The 26,453-nt window shown below is 35.5% G+C and overlaps 1 protein-coding gene across 1 annotated transcript; it reads right to left on the reverse strand.

Moving 5' to 3' along the window:
• Window positions 1-231: 231 nt before the first annotated feature.
• LOC110777319 (starch synthase 3, chloroplastic/amyloplastic) lies at window positions 232-14,386 on the reverse strand. The gene is made up of 16 exons (XM_021981924.2): window positions 13,879-14,386; window positions 13,124-13,190; window positions 11,244-13,019; window positions 9,029-9,243; window positions 8,341-8,611; window positions 7,412-7,587; window positions 6,610-6,717; window positions 5,589-5,698; window positions 4,822-4,927; window positions 4,416-4,586; window positions 4,194-4,322; window positions 3,249-3,431; window positions 2,453-2,584; window positions 2,209-2,320; window positions 1,548-1,671; window positions 232-688 (listed from the first exon to the last, which is right to left on the reverse strand). Exons 1-16 carry the CDS (start codon window positions 14,014-14,016, stop codon window positions 556-558), a joined length of 3,951 nt encoding a protein of 1,316 aa, XP_021837616.1. The 5' UTR covers window positions 14,017-14,386; the 3' UTR covers window positions 232-555.
• Window positions 14,387-26,453: the final 12,067 nt, after the last annotated feature.

The following is a 26,453-nucleotide window of genomic DNA, read 5'->3' on the forward strand; positions in this document are numbered from 1 at the left end:
CAGCGACTTCTTATCAGCAATATTCTTTATTGCGGCCTCAGTTATGATGGGGGGATTGAAGGATCTGATACACATCAAGTACTCTGCGAGGGTACGTACTTGAGTTTTTTAGCCTTTTTTTATGGTTTATGAATGAAAATGAGATGTGTTATTCTAATTTAAACCATCTTCTTCTGGGAACATGGTGCAGAAAATCATTTGCGACCTCAAAACATTAACTAATTAAGCTAGTTTCTAACAAAAGAATGAATCATTTTATTCATGAGTATATGACAAAACAGTAAAATAGCTACGTATATAATTTACCGTTCCATATGCTATTGCTATGCTAAAGGAGTAAAGGGTATCCTAGCACTCTGCTAACTTCACATTATTATATTATAATTATTATTATTGACTACTGATACTTCTACGAAGCAATGCTGAGTACTTTTACTATAAGCAAAATATAACTGAAAACCTGTACAATCTGTAGAGGGTCTATATGTGTCCTAAACCCACCCCTTTTTCCCTAAACCCAAAGCCTGAACCTGAGCCCGAGCCCAAAGTCCTCGCTCAGTCCTTGCGTGCTGCGTGATAAAGTTCCATATACTCTAGTGCTGGCCGATTCCAAGACCAGTCTTGTTCCATCACACGCTTGCGCAATGTGTTAAACCATTCCTTCGCGTCATACCATGATGATATTGCCCTGAAAATTTTCCATCAGGAAGTAATAAGCATCCTTTTAACACTATAGTTATACAAAGTTTCATTCATCACAAATTAAATAAAAGCTTTTGCGTGCCCCTGTTTTACAATAATATTATTGCGTGGCGGGACAAATGTATACTTCAGAAGCTTTGCCATACTACAAATAATATTTTAAGTTCTAATTAGCTCAATAGTTATCCAAATAAAAAGATAAGTATTCACATTTTGCAGCGTGGGTCCACTTGAAAAACATGCATACATTTCACAGCACGCATCGCGTACATATAAGACCAACCTTACAGAACAGAAGTCCGTGGTTACCTAACCACGGGTTGTGGGTAGTACCACCTGCTCTCCAACCAACATAGCATAGCATATCACATATCAACACTTAGTCAAGCCAGCTACGCAGGTCTACGCTTGAGTTATTCTCAAGCATACTTCGTATCATACAAAACAAATTGGCATGGTGCATGCACCAAGGTACACTATATGCTGACATTGTGACATACAAAAAATTTCGAGGGAAGGAAGACGAAACAAATTCATGGTTTGTAAGTTATGTTACTTGGAACTCTTGATATCACTACAAGAATTAAGTATGGACGACATATGGTTAGAACATGCTTGCACGCTGTAAGTTAGACTAAAAACTTACAAAATCCAAGATCAACCTCAATCTAACATAGGCTTGAAGTTCTTAAGAACTAATCTTAGACAAAACACAAACCTAACCCCAGTGACTTCCGAGTGACACAAGCTTGAAAATAAGTGGCTCCTTTTCGGGCCATCAAAATTTTCTTTTTTTAATTCAAGTAAAATTCTCTGCAAAAGTAAATATGGAAAAATGTACTCACCTATCAAGAGCATAATCTACACCAGCAGAATCAGCTCCTTCAAAATTGAATCCATTTGGTTCCAAACCTTGTGCTTTTGCTCTCTCTACGTCATGGTCAACGTCAAATACAGTATCGTAAAGTCCTGCAACAAACACGTGTATATGAATATATGATATTGAGAGTTCACCATATTGAAGTGTAATGGTGGATGCACAACATGACAAAGACGAGCATACAAAGACTGGACATTTTACACCAGTAGCAACATAATTCATGCATGAAAATTTTGAAACTGGTATAAAACCCAGATAGATAACTTTGCACTGATGATACTGAATTGAGCAGGAATCCAAGAAAGCATAAGAGCAAATAACTTCAGGAAAATCTCTTCATAGAATCATAAGAATTACAGTAGAATAATGTAACAAGATTACAAAACATGATGATGTGGTTGGTACGAATTCGGCTCCGTTCTATTCGACTTATTTTAGAAGTTACATTATACTACGTATGAATTTAACTGAACTTATCTTAACTTATCTGAACTTATTTTATCTTATTTTATCTGAAAAAAACTAATTTTTTCTGAACTTATTTTGTCTGAAATAAGTCAAAAATAAGTCGAACAGAACAAAACTTCATGTTGATGGATATGAAATGCGAGAAATTCAGAATATACCTCCAGTTTTGCGAACAACTGGTATTGAACCATATCGCATAGCAACAAGCTGGGTTAGGCCACATGGTTCAAATATTGAGGGGACAAGAATCAAATCCGCTGCTGCATATATCTACGAGCAAGATTAATGATAATAGTAAGTTTAGATGCACACACCGTGATTTCAATTACTAAATAACATTTATGACAACATTCAAAAAGACTAAAAGACCGAGAGTGCAATTTGAGTTATATGATCAAATACCAAGTGTGAAAGAGGTTCGTCGTAATTCAAACAAAGGCGAGCACGGTCATGATGCATATTATGCAATTGATTTGCAACATCCACAAATTCTTGCTGTATGCGCGGGTCTGGAGCAGAACCCAGCAACACAACCTGAAATTGAAGAACAGTAAAACTGTCTTAACTGCTATGAACCAAACAACAGCCAATAAGTAAAAGAACAGAGATTAACTTTTAATATGTTTTGATTAACTTTTATATTATGAAAAAATTGATGGATAAACATTTTAAAGAGTTAAATGGTCATGTTTATACATTATTTTTAATGGAATAATTGTTATTAAAATGAAAACTTTTATCACTAAAAAGTACTCCCTCCGTCGCGGAATACTTGACCTGTTTTCCTTATCGGGCCGTCCCTTAATACTTGACCTGTTTCTAAAAATGGAAATATTCTAACAATATTGTATTATTTTTCACTTCACTCCTATTAACCCACCTACCCCCTACTCCATACAAAAAATAATTAAAAATTCAACCCCTACTCTCCCCCAACCCCACCTCTTAACCCACCTCCCACTAACTACATTAAAATAATACCCCACTATCAACTACTACCTATTAAATTAAATAAGTCAATTCAAGTCCCTTAAACTCTGTGCCGGTCAAACCGGGTCGAGTATTCCGGGACGGAGGGAGTAGATAACTTTTAACCCAACCTACAATTGAAGAACACTAAAACTGTCTAACTGCTATAAACCAAGCAACAGCGAATAATAAGTAAAAAGAAAACAGAGATGGATAGGAGGAGGATGACCTGTCCACCACGCTCTATCGTACGCCAAATGGCGTGCTTGATGAGATGGATTCCTTTTTGATGGGTTAAGCGAGTAATTATTCCCACTAATGGGAAATCACCTTTCTTTATGGTAAGCCTTTGTTGTAAGGCTTCCTTGGCTGCTCTTTTTCCTTCTACGACGTTTTCCGATGTGTAAGGTACCTGATATTATGTGCATCATGCAAATATATATATTAGAGTAAGAAGGTGTGATTCAATATTGAAGATTGACTAGAGAAAAAAGAGGTGACATTTGAGCCATATAAATTGTCCCAGTAGAAAAAAAACTCTAATCAAATATGCTTATAAGCAATCCTAATCTAGGCTAAGATATTGTCAATTACCGTCATTTCTAAGGAAATTCGAGAAAAACTTTCCTTTGTTCTTACTCCCTAAATCCCAAATTAGTCTTTACACTTATCATGACACAAAGTTTTAGGAGATAAGTTGTTGTTGAGCCCTTACTTTTTGGTAGTGGAAAGAGATAAGTGTTAAAATAATTGTGGGGTCTTTCTAAAATATAAGTGTAAAGTTAAAACTAATATGAGACGGATGAAAATGGAAAGTGTAAAAACTAATCTGGAAAGGAGGCAGTAATTTGTTGCAATATTTGCAAATTTATAGTCTAGCAAATTTAGAAGTAAAAGGGATGCTTTGGACAAAAAGAACTTGTGATTAAACAGGAGAAGAGAAAGAAATGCAAATAATGAAATAAATAAGTGGGTTGCGTAAGGGGAAACTTGTAACTTATAGGGTGAGAACTTCCCAAAAATAGAATTGTTAGCAAGAATTGTGAAACTTCCCAAATAAGAAGTGTTGTAATAAGTAAACATTGGAGGAAGTACTTGTTAAGAACTAAAGTCGAAATAAAAGCACACTTAAGCCTTAAAAAAAACTCCAGTGTAATGAAAACGAATTACTTACTGGGATGAACTTATCATTGAATGGATCCCATATATCTGGATCGATCCCGTTCAATATACCGTGAAATTTGTACATGTGAGGAGCAATTGACGGATTTCCAGCAACCTCCTTTGCATAGGTATTCGAAACCTGATAACATACATGAATAAAAAAAATACTTAATCACCTGCGAATAAAGACGCAACTAAACTCACACGTTAAACCACCAAATGTAAGACTCACAGTTGTAGCCTTGTCTGCATACGCCATTGCTCTTCCAATGAAGTATGCCCCAAACTCAAGATTATGAATAGTGAAAACAACACGAGCATTAGTAAGACCATACTGTCCATAATGCTCTTTGTACAGCCATGCCACTGGAGCACTTGACCAATCATGGCAATGGATTATATCCTGCAAGAACATAATTAATAGACTTAATACTCTATCCGAGCCAAAATAATCTTCTTGTTAACCATTTTGGGATGTCCCAAAAAAAACTGTGTTACTTAAAATAGAAAATAAAACCCCCTGGCTCATTTCTATTTTCGGCCCTACTTTCTCTTTATACCTTTTCTACTACTCAGTATCATTTTTTGTATCCATGTTTGACCATTAAAGTTCAGATAAGTTGAAACTCGGATCTTACAGGATGAAATCCACTTTGGAGTAGATATTCTAGCGCAGCGTGGCAAAAGAAGCCAAATCTGTCACCATCATTTTTACCAATATAGACAGAACCAGTCCGGAATAATCTGTCCAAAACAAGGAAAGAAATCAGGAACGGCAAATGACTAAATCATGTGTAATAGCATCTGTAGACTAGAGAGTATAACAAGCAGTCAAACACTATGCACTTGGACATGCAGAATATGAATGATCATGCAATCTTAGAGAAAACCAGATATTCAACTTAAAGAGAATGCTGCCCTAGTTTAACAATATGGGGATTCATTCCTTAATGTGATGATTTGTTATGTTGTATAAGGACCATAAATAAGACGCTTGTTCCAAAATATAATACATTCATGGTTATCCATGAAATATTTGAAATACTCAATCCGTTCAAATGTAAGAGCAGCTATTGTAGATGTCTTGAGTTTGGACTTTGTAGCATGGACCTAAATATGTAGCCAACAGGAGTTACAATTAGGTCTCATTAAGGAAATCTACGGCCTAGATACTGGTCTTAGTGTCATCATTAGCTAGTGGCTAGTACAAATATGTTTACCAGTTTTCAGTTTCCTAGCATTCTCTGTACAAAATGGAAAAACACAAACAATTTTGACAAGTGTCCACAGACCACACCTACAACAGGTCCAACATTAGGCTGTTGTCTGAAATCACCAGTTTGTGATTACTGAAATTCAAGCAGTGATATAAACAGTTTAAGAGCACAAAAGGTTTAGCAATTACCCATTTAGAGGCTCCAAAAAGTGGACAGAAAGGCCTTCAACCTTTCCAAACCAAACTTTTATCTCAGTACCACCCCATGAATAGCTCTTTGCATGATGGAAGTCCTTCACCTGTTCCAATCCAACAATACGAACTCATACTTGGAACACATTTTTCTAAAGCATTTCTAAAATAAAACTTCAGAAAATCTGAGCTCAACTACCTCTTACAAATCAAGTTTTGCAAATTACCTTTTTATTTATAACTCGTAAATCCAAATAATTACAGTTTTCCTACCACTTAACAGAATCCGTCAAAAGCTCTGGCACAGAGACACATGTCGTATTCTATTTGTCTGGTTCAATATTCTATTTAGCTTTTTAAAGTTAGTTTCTGCCCCATCCAGGCCATGGGAACTGAGTAAGGAGTAAGGATGAGAGAAAAAAGAAGGGCTAAGCAGACAATGGTGGGGCCCAATGGCAGCGGGGCTTGGGTGGGAAAAATGGTGGTGGACGGTGGAAGCGACTGTGGTAGAGGCAGTCAGTGGTGGCAGTGACTGGGGTAGAGGCAGGACCTCAGGAGGTGAGAGTTGTGTTTTGTAGGCCCCTCTGACAAATTTTTCATTTTTGGCGGGATACATAAGCAGGGAGAGAAACCATGAGTTTGGGACATATAAAATGTAATTAAAACCTTTTCTACAATTTTAAAGGAAATGTTTGAAGTTTTTAACTACATACTTCCTCCGTTCTTTTTCAGTTGACACGGTTTGACTTTTGGTACTATTCACAATAATTTTTTGACTATCAATTGTGAAAAACTATAGTCATGTGGGATCTTGTAATAATCGTCTCATTGTATAGATGTATAATATCAACTTCTTATAATTTTTACCCATTGATAAATAGAGCTATTAATGATATAAATATTTCGTTGGCAAACTTGATAAAAGAAATGTGTCAACTAAATAAGAACGGAGGGAGTATGAAGCAAGTCTGATTAAGAAAGTAAGAACAAGCATAAAACAAATAGGAAAGTGGCTTACATGGTTAAGGTTCACGCATTCATACTTTGGAAGAACTACATCAACATGGTGGTTTAAATCTTGAACAGCACGAGACAAGCTAGTAACAACATCTCCAAGACCACCCACCTGCGAAAGATTTCATATTGTAAATTCTTACGTCTCGAACATGGAATTAAAACAAGAGAAGCTCCTTCTAGATAACTAAAACTCGAGCTTAATTGTATACACCACCAAAAGACTTAACAGGAGAGGGGAAATGCACCATTTAGATAAAATTTGGTGAGCAGGTTGACAGCTAATGCTTGTTTGTGATCATTCATAGTAAAGCATACAGACAATATTTCAACTGAACTTATATCTACCACAACACTAATCAACTCATCTGGATACAATATTTCTGTAAACTCATCTGGATACAATATTTCTGTAACTTGTTTAACACCTTTTGTTATCTTTTTGGATCGTACTGCATATAAAATTTCTGTAACTTGTTCAACGTGATGGTTTACTCTTCCAAGTTCCAATTGTAATCAATGATGAAATAGGTGATGCAGATGGATTTTAAGATTATATAGCATACTATACTTCATATTACAGTAGATTGTTTTCCTTCATATCTAGTATGACTACTTGTCCATATAGACCCGCGTTTTACTTCAGATTATTGCAAAATGCTAGTAGCAGCCCAATCTCTTTGGGTAGCTGACCTTATTTAGCACTACTGTTGTAACCCAAAGGTAGCTTGATGGGCCGAACATAGATACATAACTTCTTCAAACACAAGCGTAAACAAATCTAAATTTGCATCAAAGAATTTTACCTTGGCAATAGGAGCCATTTCAACAGCTATATGAACTATATGCATAGGAGGCTCTTTGGCTACCCCGCCAAAGACAGGTACATGGTAATCCATTCCATTTTTATTGTCGAAAGTTCCACCATCTTCCCGATCAGAGAAAACAAAATCCATCATGTATGCATCCAGTGGCACCTTGACTACAAAGAGAACTTTGGATTAGGAAACCCCAAGTGCTAAAGTCTCATTAGCAAAAGCAGTTGCACTATTTTATGCTTAAAAATAAGCCTTCGAATAAAATGCCCTACTTCCCCCAGTAGCATCAACACTGGCTTTTCCGGTCAAAAACTTCCCCCAGGCAATTGCAGAACAAGCAAATGAATTTATATATAGCACAATAAATTTACAACCAATGTCAATTAGACAGAAATCACTCAATAAATCATCATTGCCTTTATGGGGAGTAAATGATACACAAACAATTTCCTACCCAGGTCACCCGTGAGGTAAAATGCAAACCGAGACAACAGAAATGTTCACTGTGGGGGAAATATCAGTCATTCCAGGTCCACGCATGTTGAAGATAGTTGTTATAAAATTGATAGAACCTAAAATCGATGAAATACCAGATAGATGGAGACTGAAAGTGGCTAAATCAAGTCATCATGTAATTATTTGAAACGAACAGCATGAAAATTCAATTATAGATTACACGCAATGCACATCAACAGAACAGATAAATTTTCCTGAAATGAGAGGTACTTTCTTGTCTCGGCAAAAGTATAAGAAAAAGATGCAAAAAAACATCGCTAGAAAATTTCCCAAAACAGTGAAATCCTTCATGAATTCTCTAGACACGTAAAGAAACGGAGGCAAAAATACACAACCAACATCAAGAAAATGCATCCGAAAATGGAAACCAATCACATAATTAAGAAGCTGATTAAACTTACCAGTTGTTTTGACATGAGTACCATTCTCTGCAGGAAACATTTTCTGAGGAAGCAAAGGGCCTCTGCGATGTGTCCATTGATTAAAGGAACCTCTAAACCAAACTTCTGGCTTCCCGTTCAGAACAGTGTTAGAGGGATTGTAATACACAGTAACTTCTTCTCCTGCTTTTACATCCACAGGATCAGTGTAAACTATGTGCCTCTGAGACAGCAAGAAGGTCTTCAAAGTCCTTTCTTTAGTTTCAGCCTTCATGCGAGCTGTTTTCTCAGCCTGTGTCAAGGAACAACACAGTAATCATGGCATATACATGTCAGTCAACAAGGCCATGTAACATTCAGTCCAAAAAGTTACAAGTACTAGACAATAAAAGGGATGAGAAAGAGAGAGAGTCTCTACAAGTCCAATATTGCTTATTATAAAAGGTCTGTTTTAGGCAACATCCTCAAGGAATAAAAACATTTATCTACATTACAAAAATTAATGCTCCAAGTTTCTGGAGTAGGTTAAATTTTCCCTAACCGCAAACATAAAGAAAAAGGTGCAATCTCTATTGTCACATTACAGCATTTCAGGAAGTGATCAGAAGGAAGTACACAACACAAGTGGAAGTACCAATATACTCGCACCTCTACGAGGCTACAGTCAACAAAATACCATTATGATGAAACTTAATTACAAACAGATCACCTTGGCACGTATTGACTCCTCTTTTAATCTCCTATCCTCCTGAAGTCTCTGGTATATCCGCAGTTCTTCTTCAGCCCAGTAGAGTTCGTCAGGCACAGCCTTGGGTACAACAGCATGGAAATCCTGGCGCTTATTGTTGTCGTATATGGAAGCATTCTGGGGCGGCCCATCGGCAAAAACCCAGTCCAAGACCACTGCTTGATCAGGCACAGTAACTATAGAAAGGTGCATTCAAAAGCATCAGCAAATAGTAATAAGAAGAATGTCAAAAGCATAACAATTATGATAGATCTTCAACAATCCTTTTGGTTCATTGCTAGTAGAAAAACTCTTTTCTTGTCTTTAATTTCTTAGATGTTAATGGTCACCCTCTTAGGTTACTTTACCGGAGTCCAAGTCCAAACAAGGAATATAAACCTCACCATTATACAGATCAGTGATCACTACCATAACAGTTTGTCAACTGACCAAAAATAATCCCCACATGCTCACTCGAAGAAAATAAGCAAAAGAAACCCAACAAGCACAAAGTCTTATTTACGAGGGTTGTACGATAAATATTGTACACCACAGTAAAAGTTAACTCAAAATGCTTAAAAGTTAAGCTTATATATGTAAAAGTTATCCATTTTTTAGTGATAAATTTTTTCATTTTAATAAAACTTATTTCTTCATAATCACTAATAATGTATAAATTAATCATTTAACTCTTTAAAATGTTTATCTATCAACGTTTTTTTTACTAATATAAAAGTTAATCAAAACTAGGTTAAAGTTACAAAAAAATGGGTAAAAGTTATCTTGGTGTACCATAAATTTATTGTACACCTAGTGCGCGCAAGACCTTTTGCCCAACAAGACTAATGCTGTGTGTTTTATAGATTATAAAGGCATAAAAGATTAGAATTAATATGTTGCTACTTGAATAAGAAAGCTGCTATAACCGAAAACAAAATTCTACAGATAAGCTCCATGTGCTGGGTTGTTGGAGTTGTATGCTTAAACATAAGATCTGTTTCTACTCCTTCAATCTTACAAGCTCCAGGCATCTTGACATATCTAAGTTGAGAGAGCCGAAAATCTTGGAATCAGATTGAAAACTAGAGCATACATTCGGAAATGCCAGGCAAAGTCTAAAGAACTGTCAGAGTTATAAATTGTCAAAAGCAAAAGATCCCATTTTGCGATTTTAACAACTATTACAAACCATCACTTAAGGGAGAGGTTGGTTGCATGAGCCAAGATTATTTCTCTTGCGATTATACACGAAGACTATCTTCCATTCACTTCTATCTAGTGCTATATGCAAATATGCAATAACACATCCTTTAAAAACCGTAGCAAGCTTTAGAACTTATCACAGCTCCGAAATGTTCATTTATGCATTATTAGCAGCAAAGTTTTTCACATTTTGATGCAGTCATTTCATAAGTTTCAGATAGCTCTAATTGTTGGGTGCAAGTTGATTTGTGGATATGAGTTGAGAAGTCCCACATTGGAAGTGTTAGTGGTGAGCTTCTAATAAGCCATGTGACCTACTCCTATTGTCAAGGATGGAACCTCGGAAAGCTCCAGCCGAAAAGATGATCAAATTAAAAAAGACTACATCTAGTTAAGAATTTAGGCAAGAAGCAACAAAAACCCAGCCCACTGCTATTTCAGTTGTATAGATCACCTTATTAGTTATCATGTTGACATATTAGTAACATATGCCTTCTATTTTTCTTAATTCATGGGACCTCAATCATATAACAAAATTGCTACCCCTCACCCATGTTTTTTTGTGGGAGCTCTCTTGATTTGCTCTCCTCTAAACTTATGCAAATGCAACATATTTATAGTGGTTGTATTCTGGTTTCTAGATTCTCCTACTCTCCTCATTTATCTAGATTTTTCTTAGGATAATTATAGATATTTTAGTTACTAGATTTTCCTAGTCCAGTTCCTAGATATTTTCTAAGATTATTCTAGATTATAATTTACAATCACATATTTCTAGATTTTTCTAGATTAATATTTAACAGAGGCCACGGTTAGAGAGATATGTACAGGGTCTCTTTAAGTGGAACCACTGAACAAACATCACTACAAAACCCATACTTTAACCTATACTCCTCGTCCTTCCCTCAAAAAAACCACAAAGAAGATAAGAGGTAGAAAGTTCGCTAAAATGTGATTCTAATCGAGGAAAAATTAAATTCTTGCATTATCATACCTTCAGCACACCACCAGTCAGCACCTTTCTCCTCAGATTTCACTAGCCCCGCAACAACTGAGAGTCCATAACTCCAATTATCATGACCCCCGTGAATCCAAACATCATTTGCACGAGCAAGAGGACCGGAGCTCTTGTTATAATACAAGCGAACCAAATCACCGTCTTTAAACTCACGAGGTTCGAAATACCAAACATTTTCCAAGGATGACACGGCATTCTTCACCAATTCTCTCAGTTTCTCTTTTCGTTTCTCCACATCAGCCTTTGCTTGTGCTCGATCAGCTTCGCTAGCAGCCCTCTCTTCCTCCCTTCGCTTCTGCTCTTCTGCTTGTCTCTCCCTCTCAGCTTGCATCTTTTCCAGTTCATCTTGTTCTCTACGTTTCTCTTCAAGTAAGAAATCTTCAAAAGTATCCATATCCATGCCTCCTTCCACAATTATGTGGAAATCTTTCTTGTCATTATTGTCATAAACATCTTGTCCATTAAAGAATATAAACTCTATCTTGTACGCTTCCTTGGGAACATGAATCTTACACGACCACCAATCACCTTTTAGATGGTTCTTTTGAAGTCTGGTTGTAAATGATTTCCATCTCCAATCGTTAAACGCCCCCATAACCATCACATCCGGTTCGTTTTTCAGAGGGGAAAGACTTCGGTTAAGGAAGAGCTCTATTTCCTGATCAGGCTTTACTATCTCCGGATAAATAAAAACTTTGTTACCTTTGGAAAAATTATCCTCAGCCATTTCCTCAAGTACTTGTTTCCGTACAAGCACTTCCCTCTCCAACTGCAATTTTTGCAAATCCTCCTCCGATTTCTTCTCATCAATGGTTGAACTCAACACCTCGGTTTCAGTAACACTCCCATCATTAGATTCTGTACTATCTAACTCTCCGGTTTCCCTCTCATTGCTAGAGATTGTTTCAGTTCCCAGGACTACTTCAGTCTCAGTAACATTCTTGTCAGATTCGTCACTTGGGTAACTCATCAAAGACACATTCTCCTGAACACTAACTATATCCGTCACTTTTTTCTCGTAAGGGGTTGCATCAGAAATTTCATTATTTTCTGACACGAACACATTAGTTTCAGCCACGTAGTCATCTTCTTCATTTCCTTGCTTATTTTCTGATACCAACACATTCGTTTCAACCACGTAGTCATCTTCATTTCCTTGCTTATTTTCTGAAGCCATGTCCTCCTCAATAATATCAGAACCCCCTCTATCTAAATCTAAAGCTTCATTATTTTCTATCAATTTATCCTTTTTTTCCTCCTCGTCACTTGTTCCAGTACCAGAAACTATTCTTTCAGTACTTCCAGTAGAATTTCCTTGATTACCCTCACTCTCGGGACTCTCGGCTTCTAATCCAGTTGCATCAATTACAGCACTCACACTGCTTCTCCCTTCCCCGATAAACCCTCTAACACTTTCGATTTCTTTCAGTAGATTTTTACTGCCAACAGTTACTGCTTTCTTGGTCATAGATGAACTTCCAACTTTTCCATTAGTTGCACCCTCCTCCCTTTGATCTTCAATTTCTTTTACTTGAGAAACTTCCGGAATCTCGGTTTTCTCAGCACTACTAGATCCTACATCAGATGATGTTCTATCAAGCTCAGGAGACGATGTAACTGAAGAACTACTGTCTTCTTCATTTTTTTTATTCCTCTTTTGTAAGCTAATCCCAACCGGACCCTTCGGAACAGCTCCTTTTTGTGTAGCGCCTTTTGACCTTGACCATTTTTTCTGTTTCTTCTTTGAGAAATCTATGAAGGTTAATATAATAAGACAAATAAGAAACTGCCATAGAATACAAAAGGAAAGCATTGCTGAAATATAACTGAAATGAAAAGAAGGAAGACGCGCTAACCTCCAGTAGCAGCAGAACACGGACGGAAAATTCCATTTCTTGAGTACTGTAGTTGCCTAGAATAAGACTGGAACAAAAAAGGTGTAGCAGGAACCAATACTAAGTCAGTGAATCAATGCAAATCGTTTCAACCACAAAAATACCACATTACATTGTTTTATCTACAATCAAAAATCGATTGTTCGAATTGATAAAAAGAGAATTTCAATTTTTATTGACGGATTGCTTCTACAAACCCCAATTCCAGAGACAGAATCCAATCCCCCCACATAAAAAGGGTTGGAAAGCCCCTTTAATATGAACATACTCCATAATTAGCAACAATTATCAAAACAAACCAGTTCAAAAGTTTCACTGAAATTAGAACCACCCAAGAAAACACACTGCATTTACAAATGAAACAAACAGATAAACAAAGAAACACTATAATAATAATCAAAACCCGAGATCTAATCCCGTCTACATCACTGTTCTTTGTGGCGCTCTATGCGCGCCCAAATAGAAACAACAACAATGTCCAAATTTTCACCATTGAATTGTGAACAATCTACAGTACATTATTACAGAAAAAAATAGACAATCAAATGGAAATTCCACTAAATGAATAATCTCTTACATGTATATCAATCATATATGAAATGGGGGCAAACATAAATTCCAATGCCAATCCAAAAATTCATTGAAATAACAAGAAAATTCAAAACATAAACATAAAAAAAGATTGAATTTTAAGAAAATTAAGGAAAGAAACTTACTGGGAAAGATCTAGTGGGTGATTTACAAGGGAGTAAACCAGTAAAAGGTCTGAAATTCAAATGGGTATTTTGCCTAGTAATAATAAAACTTTGTCTGCACCAAACAGGTCTTTGTGTTTGTAAACCAGGAACTTCCATGGATGCCTCCCTCCCTCCTTTTTCTTTTCTTCTTTGATGAAGCTTTCTATCTCTTCTTCTTTCTCTCTCTTCAAATCACACTTCCCGAAGTTTCTCCTTCTGCATCCTATTCAACACTCCCACTCTTTCAGTGATCAGTCATTGATATTCGGAATTTCCCAACACAAAAAAATAATTTTTCTAACAAATTATTTTCACTAATTTTTTTTATTGAAGTATTATTTTGTATTTAAGAATAATAAAAACAAAAGGGAAAAAATCAACAAAAAAGACAGGCTAAATTTGGATAGTAGTAGTAAACACATTGTATTCTCTTGCTCAAGTGGAAATATCAGTCATGGCCTTAGAATTTGAACCGTTGATTGGAGGAGTTTGGTGATTTTATCATACAAGTAGTAATCTGGATGTTACCGTATGATATAGAATTGACGGTTGAGCATGATTTGTGGGGACTTCTAACAATGTGTGTATCGTGTCGAGACTATGTTACTTCGTATTTAGGCAAAATTTTCCTTATTTTATCAGAATTGTCGTGTTATATAGGGCGGTTTTATTTCGTTAATTTCCAATAAAGATACGTGTTAGAATTAGCTCACGCCTAGTATGTTCAATACTGGTCTAATGGGGTATAGCATTTGCTCTTCGAGTGTGCATATTCTAGCTGAAGAATTTGTAGATGTTAGAAAGTGAATTATCTGTTGCGTTCTCTATTATATTCAGTTTTTCTCCTTACATGACTGAAGAATTGTTAACTATTGTAGAAATACACAGTCATAACCTCTTGATATGAATCCAGCTGGGATAAACCTATATATTGAGCATCTGAAGCCAAGGAAAGAGTTGGGATGTTTTATCTTCATGTGCCAGCACTTTTACTAACGATGGAATTTGTCAAGCCTCGATCGGATAAAGCAGTCCCAAAACTATCGTTATATCGCCACGAGCTTGTACAAGTTGATACTCATTGTGTGGTACTGTGGTGCGCCAATTAAGATGATTGAGTCAGTTTTGAAATTGGGTGGTTAGTGATTTAGGTTAGTTTAATTTCAAATTATTCAATTCGTTGAGTCAAATCCACTTAAAATTGTTTTAGAAAATGGCGTACACCTTCTGCTCTACAAAATTCTCGATTATGTCTCGATTTTGATTTGTCCCAATTATCTTGTTTCTTGTTTGGTATGAGTCCATCTAGTTTATTGAAAATAATATTTACCTAAACTCTAGTTAATTCATACATAATACTTATTTAATTTCACTAATTTTATCTTTCATCAATTTCGTCCAACTAAATACTACTTCCTTTTTCTTTATCCTGCGAATGAGTCACAAGAAAATGAAAAGAGAAAATTTGAACATGAATATGATATATCGTACACAAGACCTCAATTTTTACACATATTATTATATCGTTGGATTTTAAGTTATTGGAGCTGAGTGTTCGGGTTATTATTAGGGGCATGATTAGATTCAAAAGTTCATGAAGAACATCTAACATGTTTTAGATAAAAGTGATGCCACGTGGAGGATTGTGATAGCTCTATTAAAGTGAGAGACATAGTAATTAGCAATGTGTGTACTTGTGAGTGTTGTGATTTGTTACTTTGTTAGATAACTTCCAAGTTGATCTTTTCTTTATCAACCTTTTTAAAGCTAATTTTCAACGCAAACAATGGGCCGAGTTAAGTGGAATATTAACACACCTTTTCTATACACCATCATTCATAGTAATAATACTACAAGAGGGAGGGTTCTTTAGGAATTTTGTAATTTGTATAGAATGTTCTTCTTTTTTTTTTGCAAAAGAAAAGTAGCTCCCGATAATAATTAAATTAAGCAATAAATATCAGTCCTTGCGAAGGAGGATAGCAATTTTACCAAAAGGTCGGGCAATGCAAAAGAAAAAAAAAGATTCTCTTGACCAACACCTATATGTCGATCACCACTTTATTTCCTTCTCGATAAGCAATGAAGAACACAAATCTTTCATACAGTCAGTGGCAAATCTAATCAAGCAAACACAGTATGAAATTCATACAATTATATTCAAAATTAAGGGGGAGGAATTAAAAAAAACACAATGGAATTTTTGGCCTGAGAAGTCAATCAGGTCCACGTCTCATACCATAAAGAAGAACCGCCACTGTACATAGTTGATCCAAGTAATTCACGAAATAGTAGATGATATGAAAACACTCTCCTCCTTGGTATTTTGTGCTCTTCGTTACATGTACATGTGCTTCGTTGTCCATTTGTACTTCTAGCTTCTTGAATTCTATTTCCTTCACCTTGTGAACTTGTCATGTCCCATTGAAACAACCTTTGTATATATAGCATATGCACTAAAGTAATAAATCTTTAACGTAACACATTAATTGTAACGCCCCGACCTCTAAATCACTTATTAAGGCATAATTAGCAGCGGAATTAACCTAATTTGGTCGGGACATTACCTGCCGTAATTCTCTTTTGGAAGTTACAAGGCAACATCATACATAAGCCATAAAAACCTCAAATCTAATATAATAATCCTTTATATTCCCAAAATATAAGTACATAAATTACTAAAAGTCTTTAATTAAACTATTAAAACATTAAGCATAAACTAGGTGAATAATATAATAGTGAAGTTCCTCGCCACTACTCGTGTCCATCGTTCCCCGCAGTACCTAAAACGGAAAACAAAACGGTGAGCCGAAGACTCAGTAACGACTACCCTAGCAACGTAAATTCATTTCAACTCATTTTATTTAATAACACAGGGAGAATAGAAATAAGTAAAACATTTAATAAAACATCATATTTAATTCATTTATAAACTTTGCAATTTAACATGCTAGTTGTCGGCAAGTACGAACCGTGAAGGAATTCTCCACTGGGCCTGGGCCCATAAGAGCCTGGGCTCATCGTAACATGGGGCCTGGGCCCTGAGCCTGGGCTCATAAACCATGGGAGCCTGGGCTCGTAATCCATGGGTGGACAGGTGTCCGTGGTGCATGCATGACCGGTAGATAGGAAGATGGTAGTTTATATACCGCCAGACAAACCAGGTCTTTCACTTTCATTTATCATGTTTTATGTATTTTTACCAAGCCTTGGCTTGTATTTCAGTTGAAACAACATAACTCTTTGTAGATCATAAAGCATCATTTGGATCCTGGGATCCATAAAACATCTTTTCATTCGTGGCATCATAAGAACATCATTTTATGAGAAAACTCAATCAAATCATATTATAACGAATAATTCAAACAAATCATAATTCATTCCCACAATCCATAAAACACATCAAAACATTTAATTCATAAATTCAATCATAACGTCATAATTTCATAATACATTTATAAGGGGATTGCGGGTACTAGCAATAGCCGTTACCTCAATTCCATGATTGCTAGGCCTTTTTCCTTGGTTCGTTCGTCCTGAGCCCCGAGTCTAATTTCTTTCAAAATATTAAATTATTAAGTTAGTAACTCACCATTTTATGAATAATAAGTTTTATAAGAATTCATTTATAAGTAACGAATTTTAATAAAAACATAATTTCATAATTTAATGAAAATATTATTAATCGAAATACCAATCAAAATATATATTTATATTTCATAAATTGATTTACACAAAATATCATTTAAATTCCATTTTTAATAAACATGGTTAGTAACTTATTTTTAGTAAAACCGATAATAAAGTATATTTTCCTACCTAAAATAATAAACAATTTTATTAGTAATTATTTATATAAACATATATTGAAATACTTTAACAAATTTATTTAGAAAAACATGAAGGGTAAATTTATAAATCTGGAAATAGAGATAAGAATTGAGCTTACCAAAAACCCAAATGTTAGAATTGGGCCCAACACTTTTATTTTGGGTTTAATAGGGAAAGAATTCAAAAGTCAGGAATTGATTTCCTGGCTTCCTGAATGTCGAGAGAAAAAGAAAAAAAAGGAGAGAGGAAGCAGCAGCAGGGCACGAAGGAGGAGGAAAGGAAGGAGAGAACGGGACGCTGGGGTGGCTGTGTTCGGGCGGCGCAGCCGAGCAGAAACGCGCCAAAGGCGACGGTGGAAGGTGGCTCGCGGCGGTGAAACAGCGAAGGGGGGGGGGAAAGTGGTCGCGTGAGCAGGGGAAAACAGGGGGAGTTTGAGGGGTTTCCGGCTAGTTCTGAGCGGCGGCTTGTCGGGATTTGTGGTCGGGGTTGGTCAGAGAGAGGGTGAGTGTGGCTGGAGGTGGTGGTGCGGCGTGGATGGTGTTGCGAGCAGGGAAAAGAAAAAGAAATAGGGGAGGCAGGGGAGTTCGTCCGAGGAGAGAGAGCAGGGGAGGTAGGGTGAGGCGTGGTGGTGGTTCTGGGACGTGGTTGCTGGTGGTGGTTTCAGTGGCAGCAGCCACTGAGGGTGGTGGTGGTTCGACAGAGAAGAGAATGGGAGGGATGATTGAAATTGTATTTTGTTTTTTTTTGTTGTTGAAATTCCATCTCAATTTTCTGGTTTTTGAAGACATGTAGATTGAAGAAGAAGCTGTAGTACTTGGAGCCCAAGGAAATGAACTTGGACTGAATTAGGGAGAAAGAGGAGTCAAGAAAGTAAGAAAATTTTCTGCTCATTGACTTGGTTGACACGTGAAAGAGGAGTAGAAGAGAGTTGTGTATTTTGGCTTTGAGTGTGCATGAGCATTTTCATAATTTTTAGAATAGGTAAAATTTTAGATTTTAGTTGCTATTTTAAGAAACTGCTAAAAATAGAAATGTTTAGCTAAATTAATTGTTTATAAAAAAAAATATCGTTAACGAAAAATAAATTTAGTTTCCGAATAAAAATAAGAACGTTAAATAATTACTTTAGTTTCCGAATAAAATAAATTTAGAAATCCGAAAATAATTAAAATTTAAAAAGTTCGTTAAGCTCGTAAATATGAAAATTAAATTATAAAGTGAAAAAAATAAATCGTGTAGCAATATTAAAAATTCAAGCGAAATAAAACTTCGTTAATTAAAATAAAGTTCAAATTAAGGCTTTAAAACGATTTTAAGCTAAATAAAAATAATTAAGCATAATTAATCGAGTTTTAAAAATTCGGGGTATTACATTCTTACCCCCTTAGAAAAAGTTTCGTCCTCGAAACTTGAAAATTAGATTTATAAAATGTTTGTTGAAAATTGAAAACGCTCGAATAAAAGTATGATGTTTTATTTTAAAACCAATATCTCAAAATTTTATTTCAATCCCGACAATGTCTAGCCTTCATTCCGCCATCATCTTTTAGGACTCCGCTTCAACTCGAGACCTAGAATCGAAGAGTAAAGAATGCAAAAGGGGCAAAATTATATATTAATCCTTAATCGTCATTAAGGCCAATTACATTTCGCCATCGTCTTTCGTATCTCCACTTGATTTCATATAATAGGATCGAGGAGCAAAGAACATAAAAGGGGCAAACTTGTTAGCATAGACTAGGCTCCTATTTTACTTTGCGAGATCCTGTTTGAAAATATTTTCCACCAAAAGTAGTAGTTTTTAATGCAAAATTATAATTCTGAAAATATATGTATATATAATGAAAATAAATATTTATCTATCAATTGCAATACTCAAATAGTTGTAAAAGTTATTTATTATAATAATAATCTCGTACTCTGAGCTCGGGAGAACTTCCATTGGAGACGGCTTCCATGTATAAACATTAGTTATTAACAACACAATCATGCCAGCGTAAACATAATCCATAAAGCATATCGTAAAGAAATAATTCTTAATTGAAACGTGCACAATTAACATAAGCATAATATTCATATACTAGTGATGGTAACACATCTTAGTTTGAGACTCAATTAGCGCATATCGCTTCCGAAATTTTCATCATTAATTAACCTTATTCATACAACATCGTGATTCGTAAATCATATCGTTTTTAGGCGAATAATATTTCGTTTCCATTTGCTATTGGCTCCTTTGCTGCAGGAATCTTGTCGTTGACTTTCTTTATTCGATACGTTTTGATTTCGAACCCCGATCTTTTCTTCTACGTTGAATAACTTCGTCGACTATGTTCGTTGCAGGGGTTCCATTCCAATCACGTGGCTAGAAATATATCGTTAGACATACGACTTCATTACTTATCCTTAATATTTTAAATCAATGAATCTCGTATTTTGCAGATAACGCTAAGCCATCAAGTGTGCCTTTATTAGAAACAATCTAGCTCATAGAAAACTCAGTTCAGACTACCTGGTCCTATAGACATGTCATTTTGTCGATTCTCTACTCTCAACTCCATTGTATTCCTCAATCATTCATAATCCTTTTCGAATTTCACAACATTCATCGATACCATCAACCTGATAGACAGACTAATTCTCGGTAAATTACCTTGGTAAGATCCTCAAAGCTTTACGCAAACTCAGGTTCATGTTTCCACCATAAATCATAGATAACATCTTTGTAACACCCTACATTCTCTAGTTCAACTTCCTTTATGGAGATTATCAAGTATCCTTTTAGATAAATACACAAAAATAATCCCTATTAAAGACGCGGAAAGGTAAACCAAGAATACCATCAACCTTACTGAAAGACTAATTCTTGATAACTTCTTTTATAATTCTCAGAACTTCATGTGTAACCTCAATCATGTTTGGTTTCGCATAATATTCTTACATAACTTTAAAATTCTAGCTTAGCTTCCTTCACATATCTGAAAATACACTTAGATACTTACAACCATAGAGCAATCATTATAAAGAGTGCGGAATAGTAACTCAAAAATCAATTCTACTCGCATGCTTTAAACCTTGAATAATCCTTGATTTAATCGGTGACTCGCCACTCAAAACACAAACTTATGTTCTTTCGGTACCCTATCATTAAACCTTATCGACAAACTAATTCTTGATAGCTTACTTTGGTAAAATCCGCAAGATCTTATTCATGGCTCAACTCAACTGGGTCTCTTATCATAACTCATGTTGGGTTCATAACTTTTCTGTATAACTTCTTAGCTTCCTTACTCAATCATCTTCTAGATAACAGACTTTAGTACTTATAAACATCAAAATATTCATCGGAAAGGTAACCCAAGAATCACTTTTGTTCATAACTTTAACACTTTAAAAATTAGAATAATCTTAACATAATTAGTGATCAACCACAGCCTTATGCTCGTTTGGTACTCCTAACGTTTATATTATCCTTAAAGATTTCACAACCATCAAAATCCTCAAAACTATCAACAAAATCTTTGAGTTCGCACTATGCTTAACTTAACTTCTTCCAAGGAAATGCTTAGACTTTGCCTAGTCTATCTAGGGTAGAAAACTCATAACATGACATGTGACGGTAAACATAAAATCAAGGGAAGTTCGACTCTAAAGCGAGAGAGAGCTAAATCAAAATAATATCAGTGTTGGCGTCACCTTTGTCCTTTATCATGTAATTTCTTACGTATGTTGACGGGCGTGATGGATTTAGCATTATTGTTGTTTCGTTAATGATTGGTCGAGGTTAATGTTCCGATATTCATTGGAGATGGTTTAGGACAATCTTTAACGAAATAATCTTTTCCTTGACATAAATAACAAGTATTCGTTTTTCGCACGATATTCGCTTCCATTCGTTAGAGTATGTCGAAAGTTTCGAGTAGTTGATCCATATGATTGATCTAGTCTTTTAAATTCCATCGAATTGGCTTGCGATCATAGATTGGTGGATTCGAAGGTGAAAACTTCTTAAATAGTGACGCTTTTCCGTGCTCATTAGTAACTTTCGTTTGCCGAGAATCTTTGACTAATTCAGTTGACAACGTACGTGCAGTTTCTTAATCGTTCCATCATCTCCTTGGGGTCTTCTATAGGTTGGTCGTCATAGAGATCATCATAGGAAACATCATTGTGGGAGACGTCATTGTGAATGTTGCGCTTTGATGTGAGCTTCGTTCGTGGCATCGTTGGTAAGTTCGATAATCGATATTTCGCATAACATATTCAATCAAGAAAACATCAATAACATAAGAAATGAATCCCTTTTATCTCGTGCGTTCCTACGCTCACACTCATTTCATTTTAACTTGACTTGATTTTAACATATTCTTTTTAACTTATTCCTTAAAACTCTTTGCTTAAAGCCTATTGAATTCTACTATGCGCAAAAACCCGTAAGGTTTAGCACTTATGGTCCAGAACCTTTGCTCTGATACCAAACTGTAACGCCCCGACCTCTAAATCACTTATTAAGGCATAATTAGCAGCGGAATTAACCTAATTTGGTCGGGACATTACCTGCCGTAATTCTCTTTTGGAAGTTACAAGGCAACATCATACATAAGCCATAAAAACCTCAAATCTAATATAATAATCCTTTATATTCCCAAAATATAAGTACATAAATTACTAAAAGTCTTTAATTAAACTATTAAAACATTAAGCATAAACTAGGTGAATAATATAATAGTGAAGTTCCTCGCCACTACTCGTGTCCATCGTTCCCCGCAGTACCTAAAACGGAAAACAAAACGGTGAGCCGAAGACTCAGTAACGACTACCCTAGCAACGTAAATTCATTTCAACTCATTTTATTTAATAACACAGGGAGAATAGAAATAAGTAAAACATTTAATAAAACATCATATTTAATTCATTTATAAACTTTGCAATTTAACATGCTAGTTGTCGGCAAGTACGAACCGTGAAGGAATTCTCCACTGGGCCTGGGCCCATAAGAGCCTGGGCTCATCGTAACATGGGGCCTGGGCCCTGAGCCTGGGCTCATAAACCATGGGAGCCTGGGCTCGTAATCCATGGGTGGACAGGTGTCCGTGGTGCATGCATGACCGGTAGATAGGAAGATGGTAGTTTATATACCGCCAGACAAACCAGGTCTTTCACTTTCATTTATCATGTTTTATGTATTTTTACCAAGCCTTGGCTTGTATTTCAGTTGAAACAACATAACTCTTTGTAGATCATAAAGCATCATTTGGATCCTGGGATCCATAAAACATCTTTTCATTCGTGGCATCATAAGAACATCATTTTATGAGAAAACTCAATCAAATCATATTATAACGAATAATTCAAACAAATCATAATTCATTCCCACAATCCATAAAACACATCAAAACATTTAATTCATAAATTCAATCATAACGTCATAATTTCATAATACATTTATAAGGGGATTGCGGGTACTAGCAATAGCCGTTACCTCAATTCCATGATTGCTAGGCCTTTTTCCTTGGTTCGTTCGTCCTGAGCCCCGAGTCTAATTTCTTTCAAAATATTAAATTATTAAGTTAGTAACTCACCATTTTATGAATAATAAGTTTTATAAGAATTCATTTATAAGTAACGAATTTTAATAAAAACATAATTTCATAATTTAATGAAAATATTATTAATCGAAATACCAATCAAAATATATATTTATATTTCATAAATTGATTTACACAAAATATCATTTAAATTCCATTTTTAATAAACATGGTTAGTAACTTATTTTTAGTAAAACCGATAATAAAGTATATTTTCCTACCTAAAATAATAAACAATTTTATTAGTAATTATTTATATAAACATATATTGAAATACTTTAACAAATTTATTTAGAAAAACATGAAGGGTAAATTTATAAATCTGGAAATAGAGATAAGAATTGAGCTTACCAAAAACCCAAATGTTAGAATTGGGCCCAACACTTTTATTTTGGGTTTAATAGGGAAAGAATTCAAAAGTCAGGAATTGATTTCCTGGCTTCCTGAATGTCGAGAGAAAAAGAAAAAAAAGGAGAGAGGAAGCAGCAGCAGGGCACGAAGGAGGAGGAAAGGAAGGAGAGAACGGGACGCTGGGGTGGCTGTGTTCGGGCGGCGCAGCCGAGCAGAAACGCGCCAAAGGCGACGGTGGAAGGTGGCTCGCGGCGGTGAAACAGCGAAGGGGGGGGGAAGTGGTCGCGTGAGCAGGGGAAAACAGGGGGAGTTTGAGGGGTTTCCGGCTAGTTCTGGGCGGCGGCTTGTCGGGATTTGTGGTCGGGGTTGGTCGGAGAGAGGGTGAGTGTGGCTGGAGGTGGTGGTGCGGCGTGGATGGTGTTGCGAGCAGGGAAAAGAAAAAGAAATAGGGGAGGCAGGGGAGTTCGTCCGAGGAGAGAGAGCAGGGGAGGTAGGGTGAGGCGTGGTGGTGGTTCTGGGACGTGGTTGCTGGTGGTGGTTTCAGTGGCAGCAGCCACTGAGGGTGGTGGTGGTTCGACAGAGAAGAGAATGGGAGGGATGATTGAAATTGTATTTTGTTTTTTTTTGTTGTTGAAATTCCATCTCAATTTTCTGGTTTTTGAAGACATGTAGATTGAAGAAGAAGCTGTAGTACTTGGAGCCCAAGGAAATGAACTTGGACTGAATTAGGGAGAAAGAGGAGTCAAGAAAGTAAGAAAATTTTCTGCTCATTGACTTGGTTGACACGTGAAAGAGGAGTAGAAGAGAGTTGTGTATTTTGGCTTTGAGTGTGCATGAGCATTTTCATAATTTTTAGAATAGGTAAAATTTTAGATTTTAGTTGCTATTTTAAGAAACTGCTAAAAATAGAAATGTTTAGCTAAATTAATTGTTTATAAAAAAAAATATCGTTAACGAAAAATAAATTTAGTTTCCGAATAAAAATAAGAACGTTAAATAATTACTTTAGTTTCCGAATAAAATAAATTTAGAAATCCGAAAATAATTAAAATTTAAAAAGTTCGTTAAGCTCGTAAATATGAAAATTAAATTATAAAGTGAAAAAAATAAATCGTGTAGCAATATTAAAAATTCAAGCGAAATAAAACTTCGTTAATTAAAATAAAGTTCAAATTAAGGCTTTAAAACGATTTTAAGCTAAATAAAAATAATTAAGCATAATTAATCGAGTTTTAAAAATTCGGGGTATTACATTCTTACCCCCTTAGAAAAAGTTTCGTCCTCGAAACTTGAAAATTAGATTTATAAAATGTTTGTTGAAAATTGAAAACGCTCGAATAAAAGTATGATGTTTTATTTTAAAACCAATATCTCAAAATTTTATTTCAATCCCGACAATGTCTAGCCTTCATTCCGCCATCATCTTTTAGGACTCCGCTTCAACTCGAGACCTAGAATCGAAGAGTAAAGAATGCAAAAGGGGCAAAATTATATATTAATCCTTAATCGTCATTAAGGCCAATTACATTTCGCCATCGTCTTTCGTATCTCCACTTGATTTCATATAATAGGATCGAGGAGCAAAGAACATAAAAGGGGCAAACTTGTTAGCATAGACTAGGCTCCTATTTTACTTTGCGAGATCCTGTTTGAAAATATTTTCCACCAAAAGTAGTAGTTTTTAATGCAAAATTATAATTCTGAAAATATATGTATATATAATGAAAATAAATATTTATCTATCAATTGCAATACTCAAATAGTTGTAAAAGTTATTTATTATAATAATAATCTCGTACTCTGAGCTCGGGAGAACTTCCATTGGAGACGGCTTCCATGTATAAACATTAGTTATTAACAACACAATCATGCCAGCGTAAACATAATCCATAAAGCATATCGTAAAGAAATAATTCTTAATTGAAACGTGCACAATTAACATAAGCATAATATTCATATACTAGTGATGGTAACACATCTTAGTTTGAGACTCAATTAGCGCATATCGCTTCCGAAATTTTCATCATTAATTAACCTTATTCATACAACATCGTGATTCGTAAATCATATCGTTTTTAGGCGAATAATATTTCGTTTCCATTTGCTATTGGCTCCTTTGCTGCAGGAATCTTGTCGTTGACTTTCTTTATTCGATACGTTTTGATTTCGAACCCCGATCTTTTCTTCTACGTTGAATAACTTCGTCGACTATGTTCGTTGCAGGGGTTCCATTCCAATCACGTGGCTAGAAATATATCGTTAGACATACGACTTCATTACTTATCCTTAATATTTTAAATCAATGAATCTCGTATTTTGCAGATAACGCTAAGCCATCAAGTGTGCCTTTATTAGAAACAATCTAGCTCATAGAAAACTCAGTTCAGACTACCTGGTCCTATAGACATGTCATTTTGTCGATTCTCTACTCTCAACTCCATTGTATTCCTCAATCATTCATAATCCTTTTCGAATTTCACAACATTCATCGATACCATCAACCTGATAGACAGACTAATTCTCGGTAAATTACCTTGGTAAGATCCTCAAAGCTTTACGCAAACTCAGGTTCATGTTTCCACCATAAATCATAGATAACATCTTTGTAACACCCTACATTCTCTAGTTCAACTTCCTTTATGGAGATTATCAAGTATCCTTTTAGATAAATACACAAAAATAATCCCTATTAAAGACGCGGAAAGGTAAACCAAGAATACCATCAACCTTACTGAAAGACTAATTCTTGATAACTTCTTTTATAATTCTCAGAACTTTTCATAT

Source organism: Spinacia oleracea, chromosome 6, assembly GCF_020520425.1.
Source record: "Spinacia oleracea cultivar Varoflay chromosome 6, BTI_SOV_V1, whole genome shotgun sequence".
NCBI lineage: Eukaryota > Viridiplantae > Streptophyta > Magnoliopsida > Caryophyllales > Amaranthaceae > Spinacia > Spinacia oleracea.

Bases quoted from the DNA above. Each gene is read 5' to 3' on its own strand.
- LOC110777319 (XM_021981924.2), bottom strand. From the start codon at position 14,016: ATGGAAGTTCCTGGTTTACAAACACAAAGACCTGTTTGGTGCAGACAA. The intron at 7,588-8,340 runs GTAAGTTTAATC...TTCTCTTTGTAG, and splicing joins TACTCATGTCAAAACAACTG to TCAAGGTGCCACTGGATGCA. The intron at 4,928-5,588 runs GTAATTGCTAAA...TGTTTTGGACAG, and splicing joins TTTTTGGAGCCTCTAAATGG to ATTATTCCGGACTGGTTCTG.